The sequence below is a fragment of the Rhopalosiphum maidis genome, chromosome 4, assembly GCF_003676215.2.
Source record: "Rhopalosiphum maidis isolate BTI-1 chromosome 4, ASM367621v3, whole genome shotgun sequence".
Lineage (NCBI taxonomy): Eukaryota > Metazoa > Arthropoda > Insecta > Hemiptera > Aphididae > Rhopalosiphum > Rhopalosiphum maidis.
Window position 1 is genome coordinate 7,599,449 of NC_040880.1, and position 20,369 is coordinate 7,619,817.

At 25.9% G+C, this 20,369-nt stretch overlaps 2 protein-coding genes across 2 annotated transcripts; one reads left to right on the plus strand and one right to left on the minus strand.

Moving 5' to 3' along the window:
* Positions 1–803: 803 nt before the first annotated feature.
* LOC113560539 (phosphatidylinositol glycan anchor biosynthesis class U protein) lies at positions 804–4,145 on the plus strand. The gene is made up of 7 exons (XM_026966469.1): positions 804–1,127; positions 1,964–2,166; positions 2,252–2,456; positions 2,893–3,124; positions 3,195–3,466; positions 3,552–3,694; positions 3,840–4,145. The coding sequence occupies exons 1-7, from the start codon at positions 998–1,000 to the stop codon at positions 3,948–3,950; spliced, it is 1,296 nt and encodes a 431-aa protein (XP_026822270.1). The 5' UTR covers positions 804–997; the 3' UTR covers positions 3,951–4,145.
* Positions 4,112–18,286, minus strand: LOC113560540. The gene is made up of 4 exons (XM_026966470.1): positions 17,983–18,286; positions 5,204–5,405; positions 4,711–4,876; positions 4,112–4,424 (listed from the first exon to the last, which is right to left on the minus strand). The coding sequence occupies exons 2-4, from the start codon at positions 5,338–5,340 to the stop codon at positions 4,248–4,250; spliced, it is 480 nt and encodes a 159-aa protein (XP_026822271.1). The 5' UTR covers positions 5,341–5,405; positions 17,983–18,286; the 3' UTR covers positions 4,112–4,247.
* Between the last annotated feature and the right edge of the window lie 2,083 nt (positions 18,287–20,369).

A 20,369-nucleotide genomic window follows, 5' to 3' on the forward strand; every position in this document is an offset into this window, starting at 1 on the left:
AAATAGTTTTTTTCTAACATGTTTATTATCATTTGATACTTCGATAGTATTATTTCTTACACTTTTTATCGTGATTTTAAGCATTTTATATAGGTATACTTATCATTGCACTAGTCTGTACACATTCAATAAATATTGATTTAGATTTGAGGAGCATTTATTCGGAGAATCCAATAACTTGTAACCATGATTCTCTAGCTAATAGCTATGTATTATTTCTAGAGTTTTTAATAAAACTTTTATAAGTATAAAAATGTACCATTATCAGAGGCAGATTTCCCATTAGGCACTGTAAGCAGCTGCTTAGGGCGGAAAATGTTGTAGTGTTTTATTAAAAAACATCAAACGTATAAAATTGGAAAATTAATTACAGTAGGTATATTTAAGAAACATAATAAATTAATAATGTGCGTATTTTTTTATATTTTATATTTTTGTATATCGTATATAGTATACGGTATACCTATCTATTTTGGATATTTATTTTATCAAAAAAAGTTCGATATGCTTTATTCGAAAAATGCTTTATATGCTCGATTACGCATTTATGCGGACCAAATCACTGAAAAAAATTTTTATTCGAATAACTGAGTTGTTAACGTAATAAATGAATATTGTTATTTAAATTTTTAAGTGTTCGGCCATCGATCTTTTTTCTCAGGCACTCCCACTCTCACCAGTGCTTCAATCATTATAACACTAAACACTGGTAATTAAGTTGGTATGAACATGGAGTTCACGCTTATCACGCTTATCACTGTTAATTGGGATCCAACATTTTATACCGACGAACATTAGTAATTTAGTATTTTAGTATGTTGTAACGATTAAACGTTATCTGCCAAGTAGGTATTAACTATCAAAATCGAATATCCGGTATTGTTTTTTTTATTCAGAAGCAATCGAGCAAAATATGTCGCGTCTTACGCACACAATCAAATTACAATTTAATATGTTCACATAGCGTTTAGATTAAGAGTCAAATCATCAGTCATTTATGGAAAAATTACTATTATTTGTGTATTCGATTGGAATCCTTATTAGGATCTATTTGAGCTTCAGCGATTTCAGTACTTCCATTGCAGATCGTGTTGAAGTGTCAACACCGTTGAACTCTTGGAAAAGAGGTTTGAATAAATAAATTACTTTATTCATAATTACATAAGTTCATCTCTTGGTATATGAGCATAATATGTTCTTGTTATAGACGATTATATTATATTGTACCTACATCACAGAACAAAAACAAAACTAGGGTGTGACTTTTAAAAAAAGTGTCTATTCTGTGCTGGTGCTATAATGATCATTGCAAGTATTTATTGTTGTGTGTAATTTTATCCACACTAAAGTGTTTGGTGTTGATAAATTGCATGGTAGGTAGGAAGATACTTTGTATATTATTTAAATGATTTATTTTCAAACCTTATTTTATATTAAAGTTCTTTGCTATTTATCACCTCATTACTGTCATCAGATCTTATGCACAGTATCTTTGTATGTATTTTATGGTAACCCAAATTTCTTGTTTCTATAATAATATTAAATATTATGTACAATTGAATTGAACAAACTAACTTTAAACTTTATAATGTATTTTTATACATATAGTAATATAATTCATATATTATAAATATTTTACCCCCCTCCCAAACATTGATCCTGATTATGTGCTTGATAGGTACCTATAATTCTTTTTTTTCTAAGATGCCAATAAGTAGTATAAGAAAATTGTTTATTGGCATTATTTATTCACAATAAAAAAATACAGACATAAGATAAAGGAAAACTGACATGGGCAATACAAATCTTTGTAATGCTTTGATAATCCATAAAAAAATACCTAGACATTTATTTTTGATTTAAAACTGAATATTGTTTATAGTAAATACTTAAAATACAATTGCTTTTATAGTAATTTAATTATTCAATACCTACCTAATCTAATTTCTCTTTTTTTTTTTAGTTATAGAAGGTGTATCCTTGTACAATAAGGATATCAATCCATACGATGGGGATTTATTTCACGAGACTCCACTGGCTCTTGTTTTCTTCAGTCACTTGACATCAACTTTTTCAGATTTTTATGTATCATTAGTATTTATTGCGTGTGATCTCATTACTGCTTTTGTGTTATATTATACATCTAAAATTTATACTGAAAGTTTGGTATGTTAAATGTATAATATTAATTTTATTTTTATTGCTTATATTTTATTTACTTATTTTTTAAAAAAATTTTACACTATTTTAGCTTAAACAGCAAACAAAAACAAAACATGTCTATAATAAAGAATTCAACAAATTATTGATACCAGATGACTTTTCAGTCATAAATCCGTTTTATGTATGTTCAGTTTACATGCTTAACCCTTATACGGTATTTAGTTGTATTGCAAGAACAACAACAGTGTTTAACAATCTATTTTTAGCAATATGTTTATATTCTATGGTAAAACGTAAGTACTTACATTTTTGTAAAAATAAAACTATAGGTATTGTAGTGATTGAAATATTTTAATTTATATACAAATCCATAAACACTGCTACTATAGTTGTGGCCAAACAAACATGCAGTTAGTGACTGCTTACTATGAGGTGATTTCACATTAGTTAGCAACAGGGGTTGGCGCACTTTTAAAAATAAATAATTTTACTCACTATTTTACTATTTTTGCTCAACACAAAACTTTTGATTTTTTAAATACTTATCAATCGTATTAATTTTACAGTATGATTGAAAATTAAAAATGTCCACGTTGTTGTGTGAATGTTACTTAAAATATTGAGTTTATATTAGGAGGAGTCGCCAATCCCAAATTTGTTTGGCTGTAACTCTAAATAACACTATTTAATATCAACCATTTAACTAATGAATATTTGTTTTTGTTGTAGGGCATAGACTATTAGGATGTCTGAGCTTAGTATTAGCATCTTTACCAACGTTTTACACATTTGGTCTAATAGCTCCATTAATGATAAGTTGTGCACCGACTGACTCAAAGAAAAAGACTGGTTCATTCATAATTACATTTTTAATTTGTGGTACTATTAGCTGTTTGCTACTGTACTTATGCTATACTATTATGAACGAATGGACGTTCCTAGACTCTGTTTATGGTTTTATGTACATATTACATTTTAATAAAACACTAATTTCTGGTTTTTAAGTATTTATATATTAATTTATTTTTCAGATTAAATGTTCGTGATTTAAAACCAAATATTGGTTTGTTTTGGTATTTCTTTACTGAAATGTTTGAACATTTCCGTGCACTATTTGTCTGCGCTTTTCAATTGAATGCATCTGTCTTATATGTTATTCCATTAAGTATACGTCTCCGCCGTGACCCTTTGTTGTTAGCTACCAGTTTGTTAACATTAACAGCGGTTTTTAAGTCATATCCAAGCATAGGAGATGTTGGCTTTTATCTTAGTCTCCTTCCAATCCATAGACATCTATTCTATTGTATGTTAACTTCATAACTAAAATTACTAATTAGATTAAAAAAAAAATACATACATTTTTAAATTTTTTTTATATTAATTTTTAGTTATGCAACAAGCGTTTATTGTATCGTGTTTCTTTGTGGGTTGCACTGTTTTTGCCCCAACCGTGTGGCATTTATGGATTTATTCACGTTCAGCAAATGCAAATTTCTATTTTGGAGTTACTCTTGCTTTTGCTACAACTCAGGTAAGAATTAAAAATGTTATTATTCTCTGTATAAAATATTAAAATGAAAAATGCATTTATTTTAATGATTAACACAATATATGTTTTTATCAAAGATGTATGATTATAATTGTTAATTAATATTATGGTTAATATATTTTTCTAGATATTTCTGATCACTGATTTATTGTTTGCATATATAAAGCGAGAGTTTGCTCTGAAACATGGTATGAAACGTATGATCAACGGAAAAGAAGCACGTTTAATGCTTGATTAATATAATTTTATGCCAAACTTTTTAAGAAGAATTCTAAAATCTTAATGTGACACCTTTTGAAAAAAAAATTGTTATTGGTAATTTTTTATACTTAAACACATCATACCAAATTACATCTAATCACTTTAATTTATAAGTAAAATGTATAATATATTTTTACAAAAAACAATAAAATAAAATTGTACAAAACATAAACAGATCTGTTAAGATTTTCTACTCCCCTGTAATTCCTAGTGTAAAGAATTTAATGTAAATATATATGTGGATGTATATATAAGCTTAAAACAATAATTGTGGTCAAATGGTATGCATCTTATTATTTTCTGTGACATCCAGTAAAGACTTTTTCTTTTTGTAATTTTCTCTCATAACATCCTCATATCCAGGTGGTGGTGTGATAACTGTTTCATATCTTGGTGGTGTTTCCTGCATTATCTCCGGTGAATAATATGTTTCTGGTATTTCACAGCACTCCTAAAAAAAAAAAAATGATTTATGGTTTTTTGTACTTTTATAAAATATTTGATTTAGTGGAATAGATAGCAGTATTAAATAATGATTAATATATTAAGTAATTATTCAACTATATTCAGAGTTGTATTCATTATCATCAACTGTAGTGAAAGTTTAGTTTATTATTAAACCATTAGTCAAAACTGAATAGGTACTAATCAAACATATTTACACCTGTTTGTATAACTATGCCAAAAAATATTATTTTTGGTTTTTTATATATTAATAATGAATTAGTGTTTATTACTTGTTGTAAAGACCATTGTAGTGCTTCATAGTAAGTGTTTGAATTTACATCAATCCAAAAAGGTTGTGGTTGTTCATCACATGTTGTTGTATCAAACTTATTGTCTTTCCATCGACAACAATAACACATCCATAAAATAAATAATATCATGCTACTCATCATAACCCTATTATTAAAAAATGATGTAATGAATATAATAGCAATAGAGTATTAACATTCATGAGTTAAATTTTAATTATTTCAATGCATTTTCCTATAATATGTAAAATGTAAATATTTTTAAACAATACTTAATTATTATATACAATATTATATACCGTAAATTGATGTTTTAGAACATTATCAATACAATTCAATATTCAAATGTTTGGTTTGGTATGGTATGAACTGCTTCTGAAGTGCATTGTAATTTGTGGTTTTGTGCAAATTGTAAATTCAATCAATACTAGGCATGTATATGTATTTGTAATTAAATATATTTTATAATTATTACCCTCCCAATAGAATATTAACTCCGCCTGGTGATGTATCTTGTTGATGTTGATGATCTTGTTGTTGTTCCTGTTGATTTTTAGTTTTGTGCTGTTGAGTAGCCATCGATATGGCAAAATGCTGTCCAAAAGTAATCATTCTGATTTATGTAACTGTAATATTTAAATATATTTGCAACTTGCATACGTGTTTGTAGATAAAAACTAAAAAAAACAAAACAAAACAAAATGTCAAATGTTTATAAATAACTCAAAAAGAGGTTAAAGCTGTATCTATAGAAAATACTTTTATCATAAACATTTTGTTAAAATTTCACGTAATATGGTCTTTTTCGATTATTTTGAAAGGTACTGAACATTTTAAATTGTTACCTCTTAAAAGTACCAACTAGATACAATTTTCTATAAGAAATCGCCCTTAAATTTTGATATCGAATCATTTTGTCTTTTACACGTCGTGTGAATATACACATAAAAAAAATAACATATCATTGTAAAATCAATCTAATCATTCTTCTACTAAATACTTAAAATGGCACAAAATATGTTTAAAAATGGTAATTTGTTTTCAAACTAATGAGTATTCTACTTTAAACAAATCATCTTGCATATTTATTTTTATTATTACGAGTATAAAATTATTTTCTAAAAGGCGTCCAGAATAATACAATTGGATGATTTGGACCAAATAATAATATCAGATTTATAAAAAAAAAAAATAAAAAAATATTAAAATTGGTTCCACAATACGTTCAAGCTCCTGCAAAGGTTCTGCGAGTAAAAGAAGTTGGGAAACACTAGTAGGTATATAGTATATACTATTATAGTGCATAGTGCATATACAATTACCTATATAGGTAAAATAATAATATTACTATATCTTAAAAAAATACTTCCTATATAATAAATATTTATTTTTATAATGAAAAATAATTTGTTACAGTATATCAACCTAACTTTAATTTTCTATATTTATTTTAGTCTGCATATCACAACCAAACTATTGAACAATTTCTAGATTGCTACTGGGCACTAGCTATAGTCCTATCAAAAATACAACCTTATTATGGATGATAAACCCGTATGTAATGAGCATAATTCTGCAGTAAGTATACGTCTATTGAAGGGGGAATATAGACATATTGAAAATTTGATACTAATTTAATATATAAATGATACATATTTTAAAATTTACACGAACACATAAGGTATTCAATTTTCATATTTCAATATTTTAATAAAAAATAACTTTACAAATAAACCAACATGTATAAATTATAAAAAAGTTCCATGTAGCATTGGTAGATATAGATTGAAAATTAAACATAGATGGTTGAGAGGATTGCGCAAAACAGAAGAATAACTTGAAATAAAATATTTAGGTACCTACGTACGTAACTATGAATGCATACCTACTGTTTTAACGAATTTTTTGCTATTTTTCGAATACAATAAATAATTTATATAACATAATATAGATTATAGGTACAAAGGCACATATAGGTAAGCTATCATTACAGAGGTTGTCAATGTTATATTGTTATTAATGTATTATTATAGGTATCACGTAGGAAGGTTCTTATTACAACCCATATGTATTAAAAAATTTTATTCATTTCACTAAAAATAAAGTCAAAAATATATTTATTAGTTCCTTAAGAGCTACGTCCCCACGATTTTAATTATTGTATAATATTCAAAAAATATTAATCGAAGGTCGAAGGGGTTTTAAAAATTTCGTTATAACAACTATAGGTATGTATAAATAGAACAATGTAAATGGGTTCACGTTATAAGCGGATAAAAATATATTTTATACCTAACCTGTTACGGTATCCAGTATTTATTTACAGGTTAGTAACAATAATATATATATATATATATATTTATTTATTATTTATGTGTATGAAATAATAAAATAATTATAGGTAATTAACTTTTTATTTGTATTAGTTATTGACTATTGTAATAGGTTCATGTATATTATTCGATTAAAATTAGTCTAAATATCATAATTAATTGTATGTAATGTTTTTTTACAACAATTATAGTCTGATTTAAAATACCTTCTACCGTTTAGAAAATATTTCACAGTAAAATATAAATTTAAAATTCTAGAGACCTAGGTATACCTTAGGTATCATTTTTAAAAGAAAAGACGTAAACGCAATGATTTATCATTGAATTCAAATTGAATATACCTATATATTATGCTAAAATTCCTAATATAATGATTATAGTAACCTACTAACTTACGATACTATACTATACTATACTTACTATACTCACGATGTTTGAGTACACCTATTATATAACAGAGTGATGACATCCCCAATTTTTTTTAATAGGTTATTTTCATGCTTATTTGAAAAAAATCTTTGAATGATTTTTTATTTAATTTAATTTATCTATGATATTAATCTAGGAATTTGAATTTTTTTAATTCTATAATTAATTATAGTTTAAATGGCATTAATATTAACATTACTGAGATTAAATTAAATTTATAGATTTTATTTATCTACACTTATTGTCGCCTTTGCAATTTTCGACGACTCAGTTGTTTTTTCGTACTTATTATAATTTATAATTTATCAGTACCTACGTACGAATGCATTTCTTGGAATATTAAGTAGCTATCGATTTTTAGCTTTTACAAAGTAAAATTCCATGCATACCTAATATAACAATATTAAATAATAGGTCACGTAATAATCAATTGAAAGATATATATTAACGGGGTGGGTAATTGAAATAGGCGTGAATATTAAAATAGCGGCACACGGGTGCAAATAGAAATAATTTCCCTCTGCAGCTTTTCCATATTTTAATTTTACTAAATATTATAGCAATACTACTAATTATTATTTCATTTTTTTATTAAAATATTAAATTTACAATCAATACAAAAAATATATGTAGGTATAATAAGCAAATAAAAGGTTTATAGAATATAGAAAGAATCGATATTATAGAAAGCCTTAGATATCTAAATCTATTAAGTGATATAAGCCCCTTGGGGAAGTTTTGTTAATAGTAAGAATAAAAATATATGATAAGTATTTATTGTAAATTTTAACGATAAATACACTTAACAGTGATTTGTATTTTTAATTTCCGAAAATGTGTATAGGTACTTACTTAATATGTAATATGATAATTATTTTATTTATTGTAAATAGATCAATATTCTTTGATAAGTAATAGTATTTACAGTAAAAAATACTAAAAATCGTAATTTAACAAAATATCAGAAATATAAACTATATAACTAAAATGAAAATAATCAATATTGAGAATATAAAAATGAAGTGATAGTAGTAACTAGTAAGTAGTTTGTGACATTGTCAATGAAAATAAAATACGAACACTACAAAAATAACATTAATAATAATTAATAAACATATTTCATTATTTTAATTTTATCACGATTCATAATAATTTGTCATTATAAACAAGTCATTTACATTATTTCATTTTAAATTTAGCAAAATATTGATTTGTCAATAATAGCTTTTCTTGTATTTAACTGCTTTAATATATTTGCTTTTCTTGACTAATTAGGAGAAAAGAAATAAATTCCTTGAAAAAAAATAAAAATAAATGCAATTAATAAAATATATTTTGTATACGTTCTAAAAGTTATTGGATTCAAAACCTTTTGATATTTAACAAATTAAATATAATTTTATGTAATATACTTTATTCGGATTAAACGGTATAAGATATTGTAAATGTCTTTGACATGATATAATGTGAAAACTATCAAATTCTGAAAAAAGCGATTCCTTTGACACTTGTCCATTTCAATTGCAGAATCAAAAGTTAAATATAAATGTAAACTAACATAAAACTTTGAAATTGCCCAGAGAAAACATATACATGGCAGTAAACTCTGTACATGGATTGGAAGGATCTAATCAATTGAATATAATATATAGGGAATGATTTGGCCGGGCACCAAATTGTATGTCAAAGACACGCTGATTATTTGTCTAATGTAAGTGGGTAGATAGTACATTCACGTTTTGATATTTGTGGTCTATAGTTTTGGCCTAGAAGAAAACTGTACCTACTAAACCTACCTACCTTTATACCCTTGTTCAATTCCTAAAATTTTCAAATATTTTTTTATATAATTTCCTACTAAATTAAAATTATTATAACAAACCATATGCAATTGTTCGACGTAGGTATCTATACAATATATATACAAATCTCCGATATAAATGTATATTTCTTAGTAGATAATTATTCAATTTCCTATTTAACATAGGTAATCTTGTTAGACCTTATTATAATTGATTTCTACTATAAAATGTTTTTAGATATATGTTAAAAGATTATAAAATATAATAATTAATAATAAATATATGAATTAGGTTTATTTATGTGTATTCATGCCTGCATTAGTTAAAACAGATAGGTAGGTAAAGATCATGACTTATAGTAAGCTATGATAGTTGAACTTGAACGTCTTATTTAGCGATTGAGGTTTTGTATTTAAATTTATATGTTTGATTTTTAAATATTGTGAATTAATTATAAATATGTATATACATATATAATATGTAGATAGATATTCTGAACTATTTAAAAAATCAGCTTTCATAATAAGTGTAGGTAGGTATTTAATATCAAAATTATCGAAATTATTATAACCTAATATCTATATATTATATTGTGGTATACATTTTTATCAAACAATGTTATTTGTGAATTTTGCTATGAATCTAAAATTAACAAATGTTTAATTATACCAAAAGCCTGAAATAGGTATACCTAGGTAGACTAGGTAGTATTCGACAAATATCAATATTATACTTGAATAAATGGACAATTAAAGGATGGACAGCATGCTTGGTGAGTACACTTCACAGAGTAAATTTACACAACAAATACGTGTTCATGGATATTTCAAAAAATAAATAAATCGAGTAATGGATTGTTAAAAACTTTATTTTGCAAACACTATGGTCGTGAGTATACATAATATAAATAGCTACCTACCTACAAGGCTACAACTATAGCTAAGTTTGTTATATAGTACCCATTCCCTACCTAGTATACTAAAATAATAAATTTGTGCGTGGTAAAGAAATGAAATGAAAAAAAAACGTACTAATTTGTGTTCTAGCCCGAAATATCGAGCCACTGTGATGTAAATGCGCATAAAAAAATATCGATGTGAAATTATTAAAATTTAATATGGTTTGTATTTTTCGCTGCGGAGAGACAGAAATGTTGTCCCCTCCCAATTTGTCATTTGCGTTTATCTACTCGAACGCGATACCTACACTGACACACAAAATAACAGTAAAAGTTTCTTTATTTCGAAAGGATAGTCATGTTTTAAATTTGTTAAGCGTATTTTTTGTACGAGATTACTTAGTCAGATAGTATACAATATGGCGTGCATGTGCTGCTCGCACAGAACCATTAAAAATATCGATTTTTAACAAACCAAATATATATATATATATGCAATATTACTATATGTGAGTAGAAGATAATAGCAGTTATTATTATATAATATTGTGTGGTGGTAAAAATTATTTTCTCCGATAAATGATTTTTTTTTCAATCAGTTTTGATGTATATATATTTATAGAGAGAGATAAAGTACAACTATTACAAGTAAAGATACCGGTAAATCTTATAGGATACACAAAATAATTTGGTTAAACCTCGACTGATTTATGAAGTTTGAACTTTTACAAACGAAATTCGGCAAGTCTGAGGATAAACAATCGGTGTTAGTGACAGCCTGAATTTTTTTATTGCTGGTGTGGTATTTTTTTCATAGCTTTATATACTCGTATATTAATTACAATATCATACGTTAATTTAAAAATGATTATCATTGTTATTTGATTATATTATAGGTACTGCATTAACGTCTACTAGTCGTGTATTAGATACACAGTATACACACATTTATATTATTAATATTATATAACTGCGAAAATTATTACTTTTGATAAACCATATTATTATCTTTTAAGTCACTCTATTACTTTATCCAAAAGACGCTGAGGTACTGTAAAAAATGGAATACATTACGTATTAACCACTTCTCGTGTATACATTTCTTCATCTTTTTTCGTTGTAGGTATTTACTTAATTTGAAAAATAACCTCTTATAAATGTTTCATTATCATCAATTTATATGAATGTTTTATCTGAGTAGCTTTTAAAATGTTTTCAGAAATAAAAATGTTTCAACCAGTCTTTCCCAATGTTCCCATACTCTGATAAAAATCTAAAGTGGAGTTTAAAATAGGTGTTTTTTTTAATGTGCATGTACTTGACAAACGCATCTTGGAATTTTTCATATTTCTTTACGGTAAACGAGTAATTCGTCGAAGACTAGAGCATTTATTTTCGTCTTATAACTTGAACTCGATTTAAACGAAATTACCTGTTTGTGATAACAAGAAAAAAAATGGAAATATTTAGAAGTTACATTTTAAAACGTTTTTAGACTAAAAGGTATACACCGTGTCAGCCGATCAATCATTCCAGGACTTCCCAAAAAGCTTGTAGATTTTTGAAAAAAAATATTTTAATAAAATGTGGCCAATATAATATTAAGTGCACAAAAGACTACACTCGAATAATATAACGTTGAGTACAGGTACGTCGATTAGCAGAATATTTTATAGCCAGTGGGTTGTCTTTGGATGTACTTTTAACTTGGTAGGTAAGACGTGTATAAGTAGTACGTAACAATAATAACAGTAACGCGTTATACATGCTAAATTCAAAGTGGCTTCGGTTATTCATTACATTGTTACATTAAATATATTATATTATACAGGCCAACAACTATATTGTAACGTATGTCGAAAGTTTCATTATGCCGTTGTTATGGTGGAGAGTATGACGGACATCGATCGTCCATCGTTGAATTTTTTTTATCTAGGTACATACCAATATTTTACGATGACAATCATATTATTATATTCTAAGTGGAGTGATGAATCATGAATTTATTGGTTAAACATTTTTACAATGATGTGTGTTTTTTATTTTCATATCTGTCATCATCTATTGGAGCAGTAAAAATCGTTTCAATCTTCAAATTTGACAGTGAATTTTGGTAAAAAAAAAAAGAACTCTAGCTTCCAGTACCCACATTTCTCTCATAATAACTGAGGGTCTGAGGAACGAAAACGAGTATGTTCGTTTAAAGCTAACATTTTTAACAAAATCGATTTTGTTATTTTACCGTAATTCGAAAACGAATACTAGATTGTTGAAAATGTTATAAATATTTATACTACGTTATTTATTTTAGATATATAACATAATTTCCAAAATAGTCTTACTCTTTTTGAGCCATATATATATACATATGAAGTTTTTTACTTTTTTTTAGCCTAATGTGTGTTATATAAACAGTATATGAGGATAGAACTGTAGCAATATAATAATACCCTAAGGATATTGGACACAAAGATGTATACAAATACATTTCTCTGTTTGTGCCAACTTTAAAAGTTAAGAAACTCTCAAAATAATGCATACCAATAATGTATAATAATATGTACCATACCAAAGTGAACGAATATCATCATAATAATGTATTATAATTTATTAATATGTAATGTATAGCAGATAATGAAGAAATTCGGTTGTGTACTTGTGTTTATATTACACACATTTACATATAATATTAAAAAGATATGAATATTAGCTGGTCTAAAAATACACAATTCTTTGGAAACGATTTCAAGACAATTTAAAAAATTTATTTATAATTAATAATTTACATGTATAAACATTAACTTACAATTTGTTTGGGAATTCATTTTTATTGTTGGATTTAGAGTATAAATACATTTAGTTAAATATACTTATTATTTATTCAAATCATTGTCACACAAAATGTCTATTGTACTAAAATAAAATTAGAAAACATATTCACAGTATTACCATAATAATAAAAGATAATATCTTATAAAATCAGCTATGATAATACATTATTAATATACAAAGTTCTAAAGGAAACGAACAGTTCAAGAGGTAAAATGGTTAAATAAATATTATTTTCTATTTAGGTATTATATTTATTGTTTACATTAGGATTTACTAATATTATTAAATAAAATTCCTATAGTAAAATATTGTTTTTAATAGATTATCAAATTAGTAGGTATTGTATATTTGTAATTGGTGGACTTAAATTTTTTGACAGGAAACTTTTAATTGACACTGTCATTTTATCAATTATTGAGAACATTTTAAAATTGTTTGTATACCTAGCAAAGGTATATCTATAGCAATAGCAAATAGGTACACACGTTTTGTTTGGACCTAATTGTGAAATAGTTTATGTACGTTATAGTGTCACACCACCATGAATTATTTTAACAAATTTTCAATAAAATAATAAAATAATATTTATATTAGGTACGTAGGTAGGAACGAAGGGTCGATGTGAATATTAATTTTATTGATTTTGGTTTAAATATTTTATCACATACCGTGTTCGTGTACTAATATTCAGTGTCTAATTGTATTGTTTTTAAAATTCCGATAATTAATGTCTTGGATTTAAAAAAAAAACCATCTCAATAAAAATGTATATATTGTAGACATTTGTATATACCACACACTCCGTAGAATATTGTAATATTATATTAAAAATGGTTTGATTATTCATTAGGTCACTTAAGGGTTATAATACACTCACAATCGTTATAAACGTTATATTTTCACACCACGCGAAACAGAGTTGAATGGTTTTATATATAAAATTATATAAAGCTATACTAATGTTTTGTTTAAAAAAAAAATCATTAGACGTTCATACTTTTATCACTATGTTAACGAGTCATTAAAGATAAAATATGAGGATATGTTTACTGCATTAAGAAAATACTAAACATAGATGATTTTAATTTTTTTTTTACATTAAATAAATAAATTACTGTAGTAAATAATGTAAAAAATAATCTAAATATTCATGAGTTTATGTTTTTTTTTTTTGTTAATATTTAAAACTTTTGATATTATTGTGTGCGAGTCTTACTTTAAAATTGTTTAAAATTTTATAAAAGCTTTTGTTTAGTTTTTTTTCGAATTTATTAACATTATAGTTAAATAAAAAAAAAAATCTTAAACGATAATGGTTGTATCTATTTTGCGAGCGTACAATTCATCCATAGTTTGATTGTATTATATTTGATAATTTTATCATTTTAAATCATGTAGGTGGCATTTTGGTATGAAAACTGTATAATTTTCGCTTAAATCCCCCCTTTCTTTTTAATAGCTGGCTCGCAGACATTTTATAAGGGGTAGGGCAACGTATTTTAACTATGCATATTTATACTTTTAATATTATGAATTTTTCAGATAAATGTATATTCTTACATATCAATAAATTAACAGCAAACGAATAACATAATATTATTACAAATTTACTTAAATCGTTTATTATTTACATTAATTGTACTTATATGTTTTATAATATTAAATCGTAATACTGATTACAATAATATATGTTTGTATTAATACTATAGTTAAATTTATTTATTTTGTTTGTTTTCAATATAAGGTCAAGACAATAGAAAATTAATTAGCAAAAAAGCATTTCTCTCGGTCACGTACTTATATTACATGCTATACTTATTGTTTTAATAATATGTACTTTACAAAACTACTAATAAATATATGATTTCAAAATTAAATTTTTTGTAACACAGTGAAACAAATTTAACAAGCAATATTATTAATAATAAAACAACTCTGTTTTTTAATAGACTCCGTCTATTTTTTCATTTTTTGATTGTTCAAGTAAATGTTAATTGTTTTTAAATATTTAATGAAAATGTCCAAAGTTGACAGTTTATACTAAAACGGTTAGCCGGTTTATTGAAAATAGATTAAAGAATTAATTTTTCTTCTAAAGCACGTTAAGTTCAATAAGTCAAAGTTAAATAATTGTAGTTAACAACATTAAAAATTATGATACATTGTTATTTAAAGGCTTGTTAAAAATTTCTATAAAACACAATTAGGTATATTTTGTAACTTATTGTAATTTAATGCAAAAGTTAGATGATTGTAGACAAGTTGACTAAATTACGAGATTAATTTAATAATAATTAAAATAAATGTCTATGATAACGATATAAATATAAAATGTAAAAATAAATCTGCATATTTAACTACATATTTTAAGTAGGTACCTTTATATGATACTCTGGTACACCATATGCCATCGTTTAACTAAAAAAGTTATCACTGATAAAGTGATAACATACAAAATCTTTATTTACCCGTTGGTTTATATATCTTGTACTATAATTAGTTTAATGTAACTACAGCTATTGTACCAGATAAAAAAATAGTTAAATAAAATTGAAATTTGTGTATATTTTAGGTTTAAGTTTATGTGATTATTAAATATATTAATTCAAATAAAATTAGAATATGACAATTTACAATTTGTATATGTAGAGTAAAATATTGATTTGCTATTGCAAGACTCTGGATTAATGAATATAATCTGACTAATTAAAATCTTCACTTATATTTGTGTCATTAAAGCTCAATATAATACGATATATTATATAGTAGTATAAGTATAAGTATATACTATTAATAATAAACATAATTTAATTTAATTAAAAAAATTGTGTAAATACCTACATCGAATAGTGGTTTCCCTATTTAATGTATTATGAACCACAGATAATTTATTATTCACTTACAAATAATTTGTGTTTTTACTAATTAAATATCAAACTTGGTGATGTTCAGCATCAAGCGTCAACACAATATACTACAGAACATAATAAAATTATGGAAATAGTGATAATTTTTATTTTTAAAACACTAATTATATTAAAGCTCAATAATTTAATATAGTATAAGCTGCTATTATTAGGCTATAATTAAATTGTTATTTATTGTTTTGTGGTATTCATGGGTTCGTAGCATTAATAAATGAATTGTATACTTTATTTATTTATTATGATTATTGTATAATTAATTGTTATTTAAGACATAAACTAGCTATCTACCTATTTAGTGCTCCAATATATTTTGATCTATGATTCGATTTTAACAGGCATGATTGGGATGGTTTAAGAATAGCCATTAGCCACTTATTGATGGCACTTCAATGTTGATATGGAAAACTATAATTACTAAAATTAGGTTAATTATAAAGTTTTTTCTTAAATTTTAGTAAATCGAATTAATTAGATATTTACTTATAAAATATCTGCAAGTAATCCACCCGTATACAAAATTTTTAAACATAAATTATAAATAAATGTAAGGCATATGGCATGACGTAGAATATTTTACTTGACTGAATTTATTCTATAAACGACTATGCATTTGCATAATTAAATTTACCAACATTAAATACTAGGTGTCATATAATAACAATTCTACATAGTAATTCAAGAGCTAGAAGCAATGTTGGCTGTCGTGGTACAAATGTTAAAAAAAATAACTAAATAGACAAAACTAATTACTTTTATTAAATTTTAATTGTTATATGATGCTTTTTACGATGACCTTTTTAACTAATTGATTACTTAATACAACTTTTTAAATTACTGTGTCATTCAAATTTTGAATTATTCAAAATATTATTTTTCAAGTGAAGTTATAGTATTGTAGTACACTTTAGCTGACAATAAAATTGTGAAAAAATCCTTGACAATGGACTAAGTTGGCTGATATTTTTCAGATTCAACGTGATTAAATGTCATGATGGAATTGTGGTACGATGGAACGAAGCACACGAATAATATGTATATCAGAGGTATTGGTTAGTAAGATTATAATAGTAATACAGTCAGTATAATATTTACTGAAATATATCCAATTAATATCCACAGATGTATTGTGCAGCATTAATACATATTACCTATATATGAGTATATTTTAATACACAGTAAATCTTATTTTATACAACGATAAATCAATATTTTTGATAATTATTATGATACTGCAGAAATGGGACGATAGTGAAATGAACAAAATAAGTAACTAACCAATATTATACTCAAAGTAAGATCAAACCATTAGTTAATATATTACCTCGTTGAAATACAATAGGTAAGTTATTATTTATAATAACGTATCACATATATATTAGTTCCAACTATAGGTGCAACTAGAGTCAAAATTATTGGGGTTTTATAAAGGGCTACTCTCAACAAAACATGAGCGCAAGCTTAATTCCCCAAATCTCTGTAAACGTTTATTTTTTAAGAATACAACTAATGACTATAACAAAAAATTATAATAATGTAAAAACCGCTCCGAAAAAACCATAAATGTATAAATGATAATTATATTTGTTTATAATAAAATAATTTAATAGAACAACTATATAATTGTTGAGCTCTGTTATTGGAAATGCATTTTAAACGTTCTTTCACTGTTAATATTGTATCTGATGTATCTCTCTCACTTGGTATGTGCATGCCGAATTTGTTAACCTATATATAATAACATATAGTGTAGAACGTAATAACCATGTCATATATTTTATATTAACAAAAAAAAAAGATTTTGACTGCAATTAAGTACAATGCAATATAATAAGCCATATTATGTTGTATTAATAGGTATACTTAAAGTTTATCATCAAGCTTTTAAAAAAACAATAATAATAATAATAAAAAATAAAATCGTGCAAAATGCATGTCGCGGTCGTGGGGGAAGGGGGCTAATCCCCCCTAGTCGCGCCGGTGACTTCGAAATATGTACACGTCATATTATGTGTACATCGTATTATATTACTTACGTATACGCAGTGTGGTCTAAGTTTGTGCGTGAACCGTAAGCGTATATTTTATTATAATGTGGGTAAACACCACGCGTGTGAGGTGTTGTAGGACGTGATCGTGACGCGAACTCGGACCGAGTGTTTGTAAAAGCACGACGTCGGCGGGTGTGTTTTTTGTACGCGACGCGATCGGACTCGGGGACTTGGATTTCGGAGACCAGTGCGCGACGAGGGTATTTTATAGCAAGAATCGACGTACGAGCGATCGGCTGGCCAGTCGTCGTCATACGAGACCACCGCGTGTGTAAACCAAATCGACCGGCACTCGTCGGCCAAATGCGATACGGAAACGTGCGGGGCGATCAATCCACCGCGGGCTCGGCAATCGCGTGTGTCGAGAGTCGCGTGTATAGGTACGCATAAATAAACAAAACAACGCGGCCAATACACGCGCGCACGCCTACACACGCATACACACACATACACACACTACATGTGTAGGTTGTCATGTACAAAATTTCTATGTTTGTATAAACTTACAGGCACGGCACATTTTTATATGATTTTTTCGAAAAAATATTCTTTTGGCGTACACTCGTTTGGTTTAACGATCAATTGGAGGTGAATCGGAAACAACGATTCCACCTGAGAAATGACTTCAGGCATATTTTATAATGAGCAAAGTATAGATGATTACTATATCATAATAATTGTTTCGTTATTGTATCATTTTCTTTCTGAATTTATCGGATTGAACGGAAATCGTTTTAATTGTATACTATACTAAGATTATATAAGCGCATAATGTATTGTATTACATTAAATGAGAAATTTTAAAATTAATGTTGTTTCCGTATACCTAATAAACATCACACACGGACCAATAAGCTTATTAGTTACTTCGTGTACGTCAATAATGTCATAAAGAGTCTTTATTGAAGTTATTATATTTTAGTTTTTTATTACAGTCTTTAAATATTTTTTATAAAAATATATGTACACTAGTAGGTGCATTATATATATAATTACCAATTTATATAATTATTCTTAATTAATTTAAAGCCTATAGTGTCAACACGTCATATTGAAAAATATTATTCAATCCGTTGTTGGCTTATGGAAATTTTAGGATTCCGTTAGACCGTTGACGATTTAGGGATTAAACAAGAATACTTCACAAAGTATGTAACGCTTTGAGTTTAATGTCTTTGCATGCTTTACTATAAATCTTTCGTAATAATATGCTTAAGCCTTAGGACTAACACTTCATTCAATACATGATAATAATGATAAGCATAAATACATATTTGCGTATTTATTTTTATCAAGATGCGTGCGTTTTAAATGTTTAAAAGTAAACAATCCAAAGTTAATTGTTGCTAATGGTAACGTTATACTAACATATTTCAAATATTTTTTCCCGATGTGTAGTTATTGTGCTTTTTTTAAACAGCTTGTTTGTTATGACCATTATATATGGGAAATAAAAAAAGTATTGATTTAATAATACCATTAATACCACTATAGGCGATATAATAGTAGGTAGTATAGGTATATATGATGAAAATTATGATTATAAACATTTGAAACCATTTGGTATATTCGCTATTATAATAGAATTTAATAGCACGCGTATATCATCCCGGAAATTCACATTTGTTTTTATAAATGTAATTTATAAACGTAAACTATATTATATAAAATGCAGTTAATTTTATGAAAATGTATTACAGCAAAACATTTATATTATATTATCTGTTTATTGTTGTTATATATCTAAATCGTTTAAAACTGTATGGAAGCATCCTATAAATTTAAAAGTTACAATTAGTGCATCTAGTATTCCGTTTGCTTTATTTAGTACCATCCTCAAATATTATATTATTTAGTTTATACCTACGTATTATTTGCGTTTTTTTTTTGTTAATCCTACGCTATTAAGCCTCACCGGTAGTTCTGTAGTTTTGTATCAATAAATTCAATTAATTGTCTTCAATTCTTATTATAGTTATTTTATTTCAACGTTTAACAAAAATTCTGTGCTTTAATAATTATAAGCTATAATTTAATTATTTATGAATATCCATTTCAATATTATCAACTGTGAAAAACTAGACGCCTCGATATTATAATCATTATTATACAATATAATGCCGATTCAATGTCGAATAAGAATTCGTTAAAATATATAACTATTAACTCTTAATTAATATAATACTATTGTATAAAACTAAAATATTTGTATTCAGTTCAAAGAATTTTTCCAGTTTAAATATAAAAACGTATATATTTACTTATAACTATAGTTGGGAAATAATTCCGTTTTTGAAGTTCTTGATTTATTTTTTTTCTCGATTATGTTCATGATACGTTTAGAAATTTACTTTGTATGATTTATGAAAAAA

Excerpts from the sequence above, each read along its gene's own strand:
- LOC113560540 (XM_026966470.1), bottom strand. The coding sequence starts at position 5,340 with ATGATTACTTTTGGACAGCATTTTGCCATATCGATGGCTACTCAACAG. Across the intron at positions 4,877-5,203 it reads GTTAATATTCTATTGGGAGG|GGTTATGATGAGTAGCATGA; the intron begins GTAATAATTATA and ends TTTTAATAATAG. Across the intron at positions 4,425-4,710 it reads TACAATGGTCTTTACAACAA|GAGTGCTGTGAAATACCAGA; the intron begins GTAATAAACACT and ends TTTTTTTTTTAG.
- LOC113560539 (XM_026966469.1), top strand. The coding sequence starts at position 998 with ATGGAAAAATTACTATTATTTGTGTATTCGATTGGAATCCTTATTAGG. Across the intron at positions 2,457-2,892 it reads TTTATATTCTATGGTAAAAC|GGCATAGACTATTAGGATGT; the intron begins GTAAGTACTTAC and ends TTTTTGTTGTAG. Across the intron at positions 3,695-3,839 it reads TTGCTTTTGCTACAACTCAG|ATATTTCTGATCACTGATTT; the intron begins GTAAGAATTAAA and ends ATATTTTTCTAG.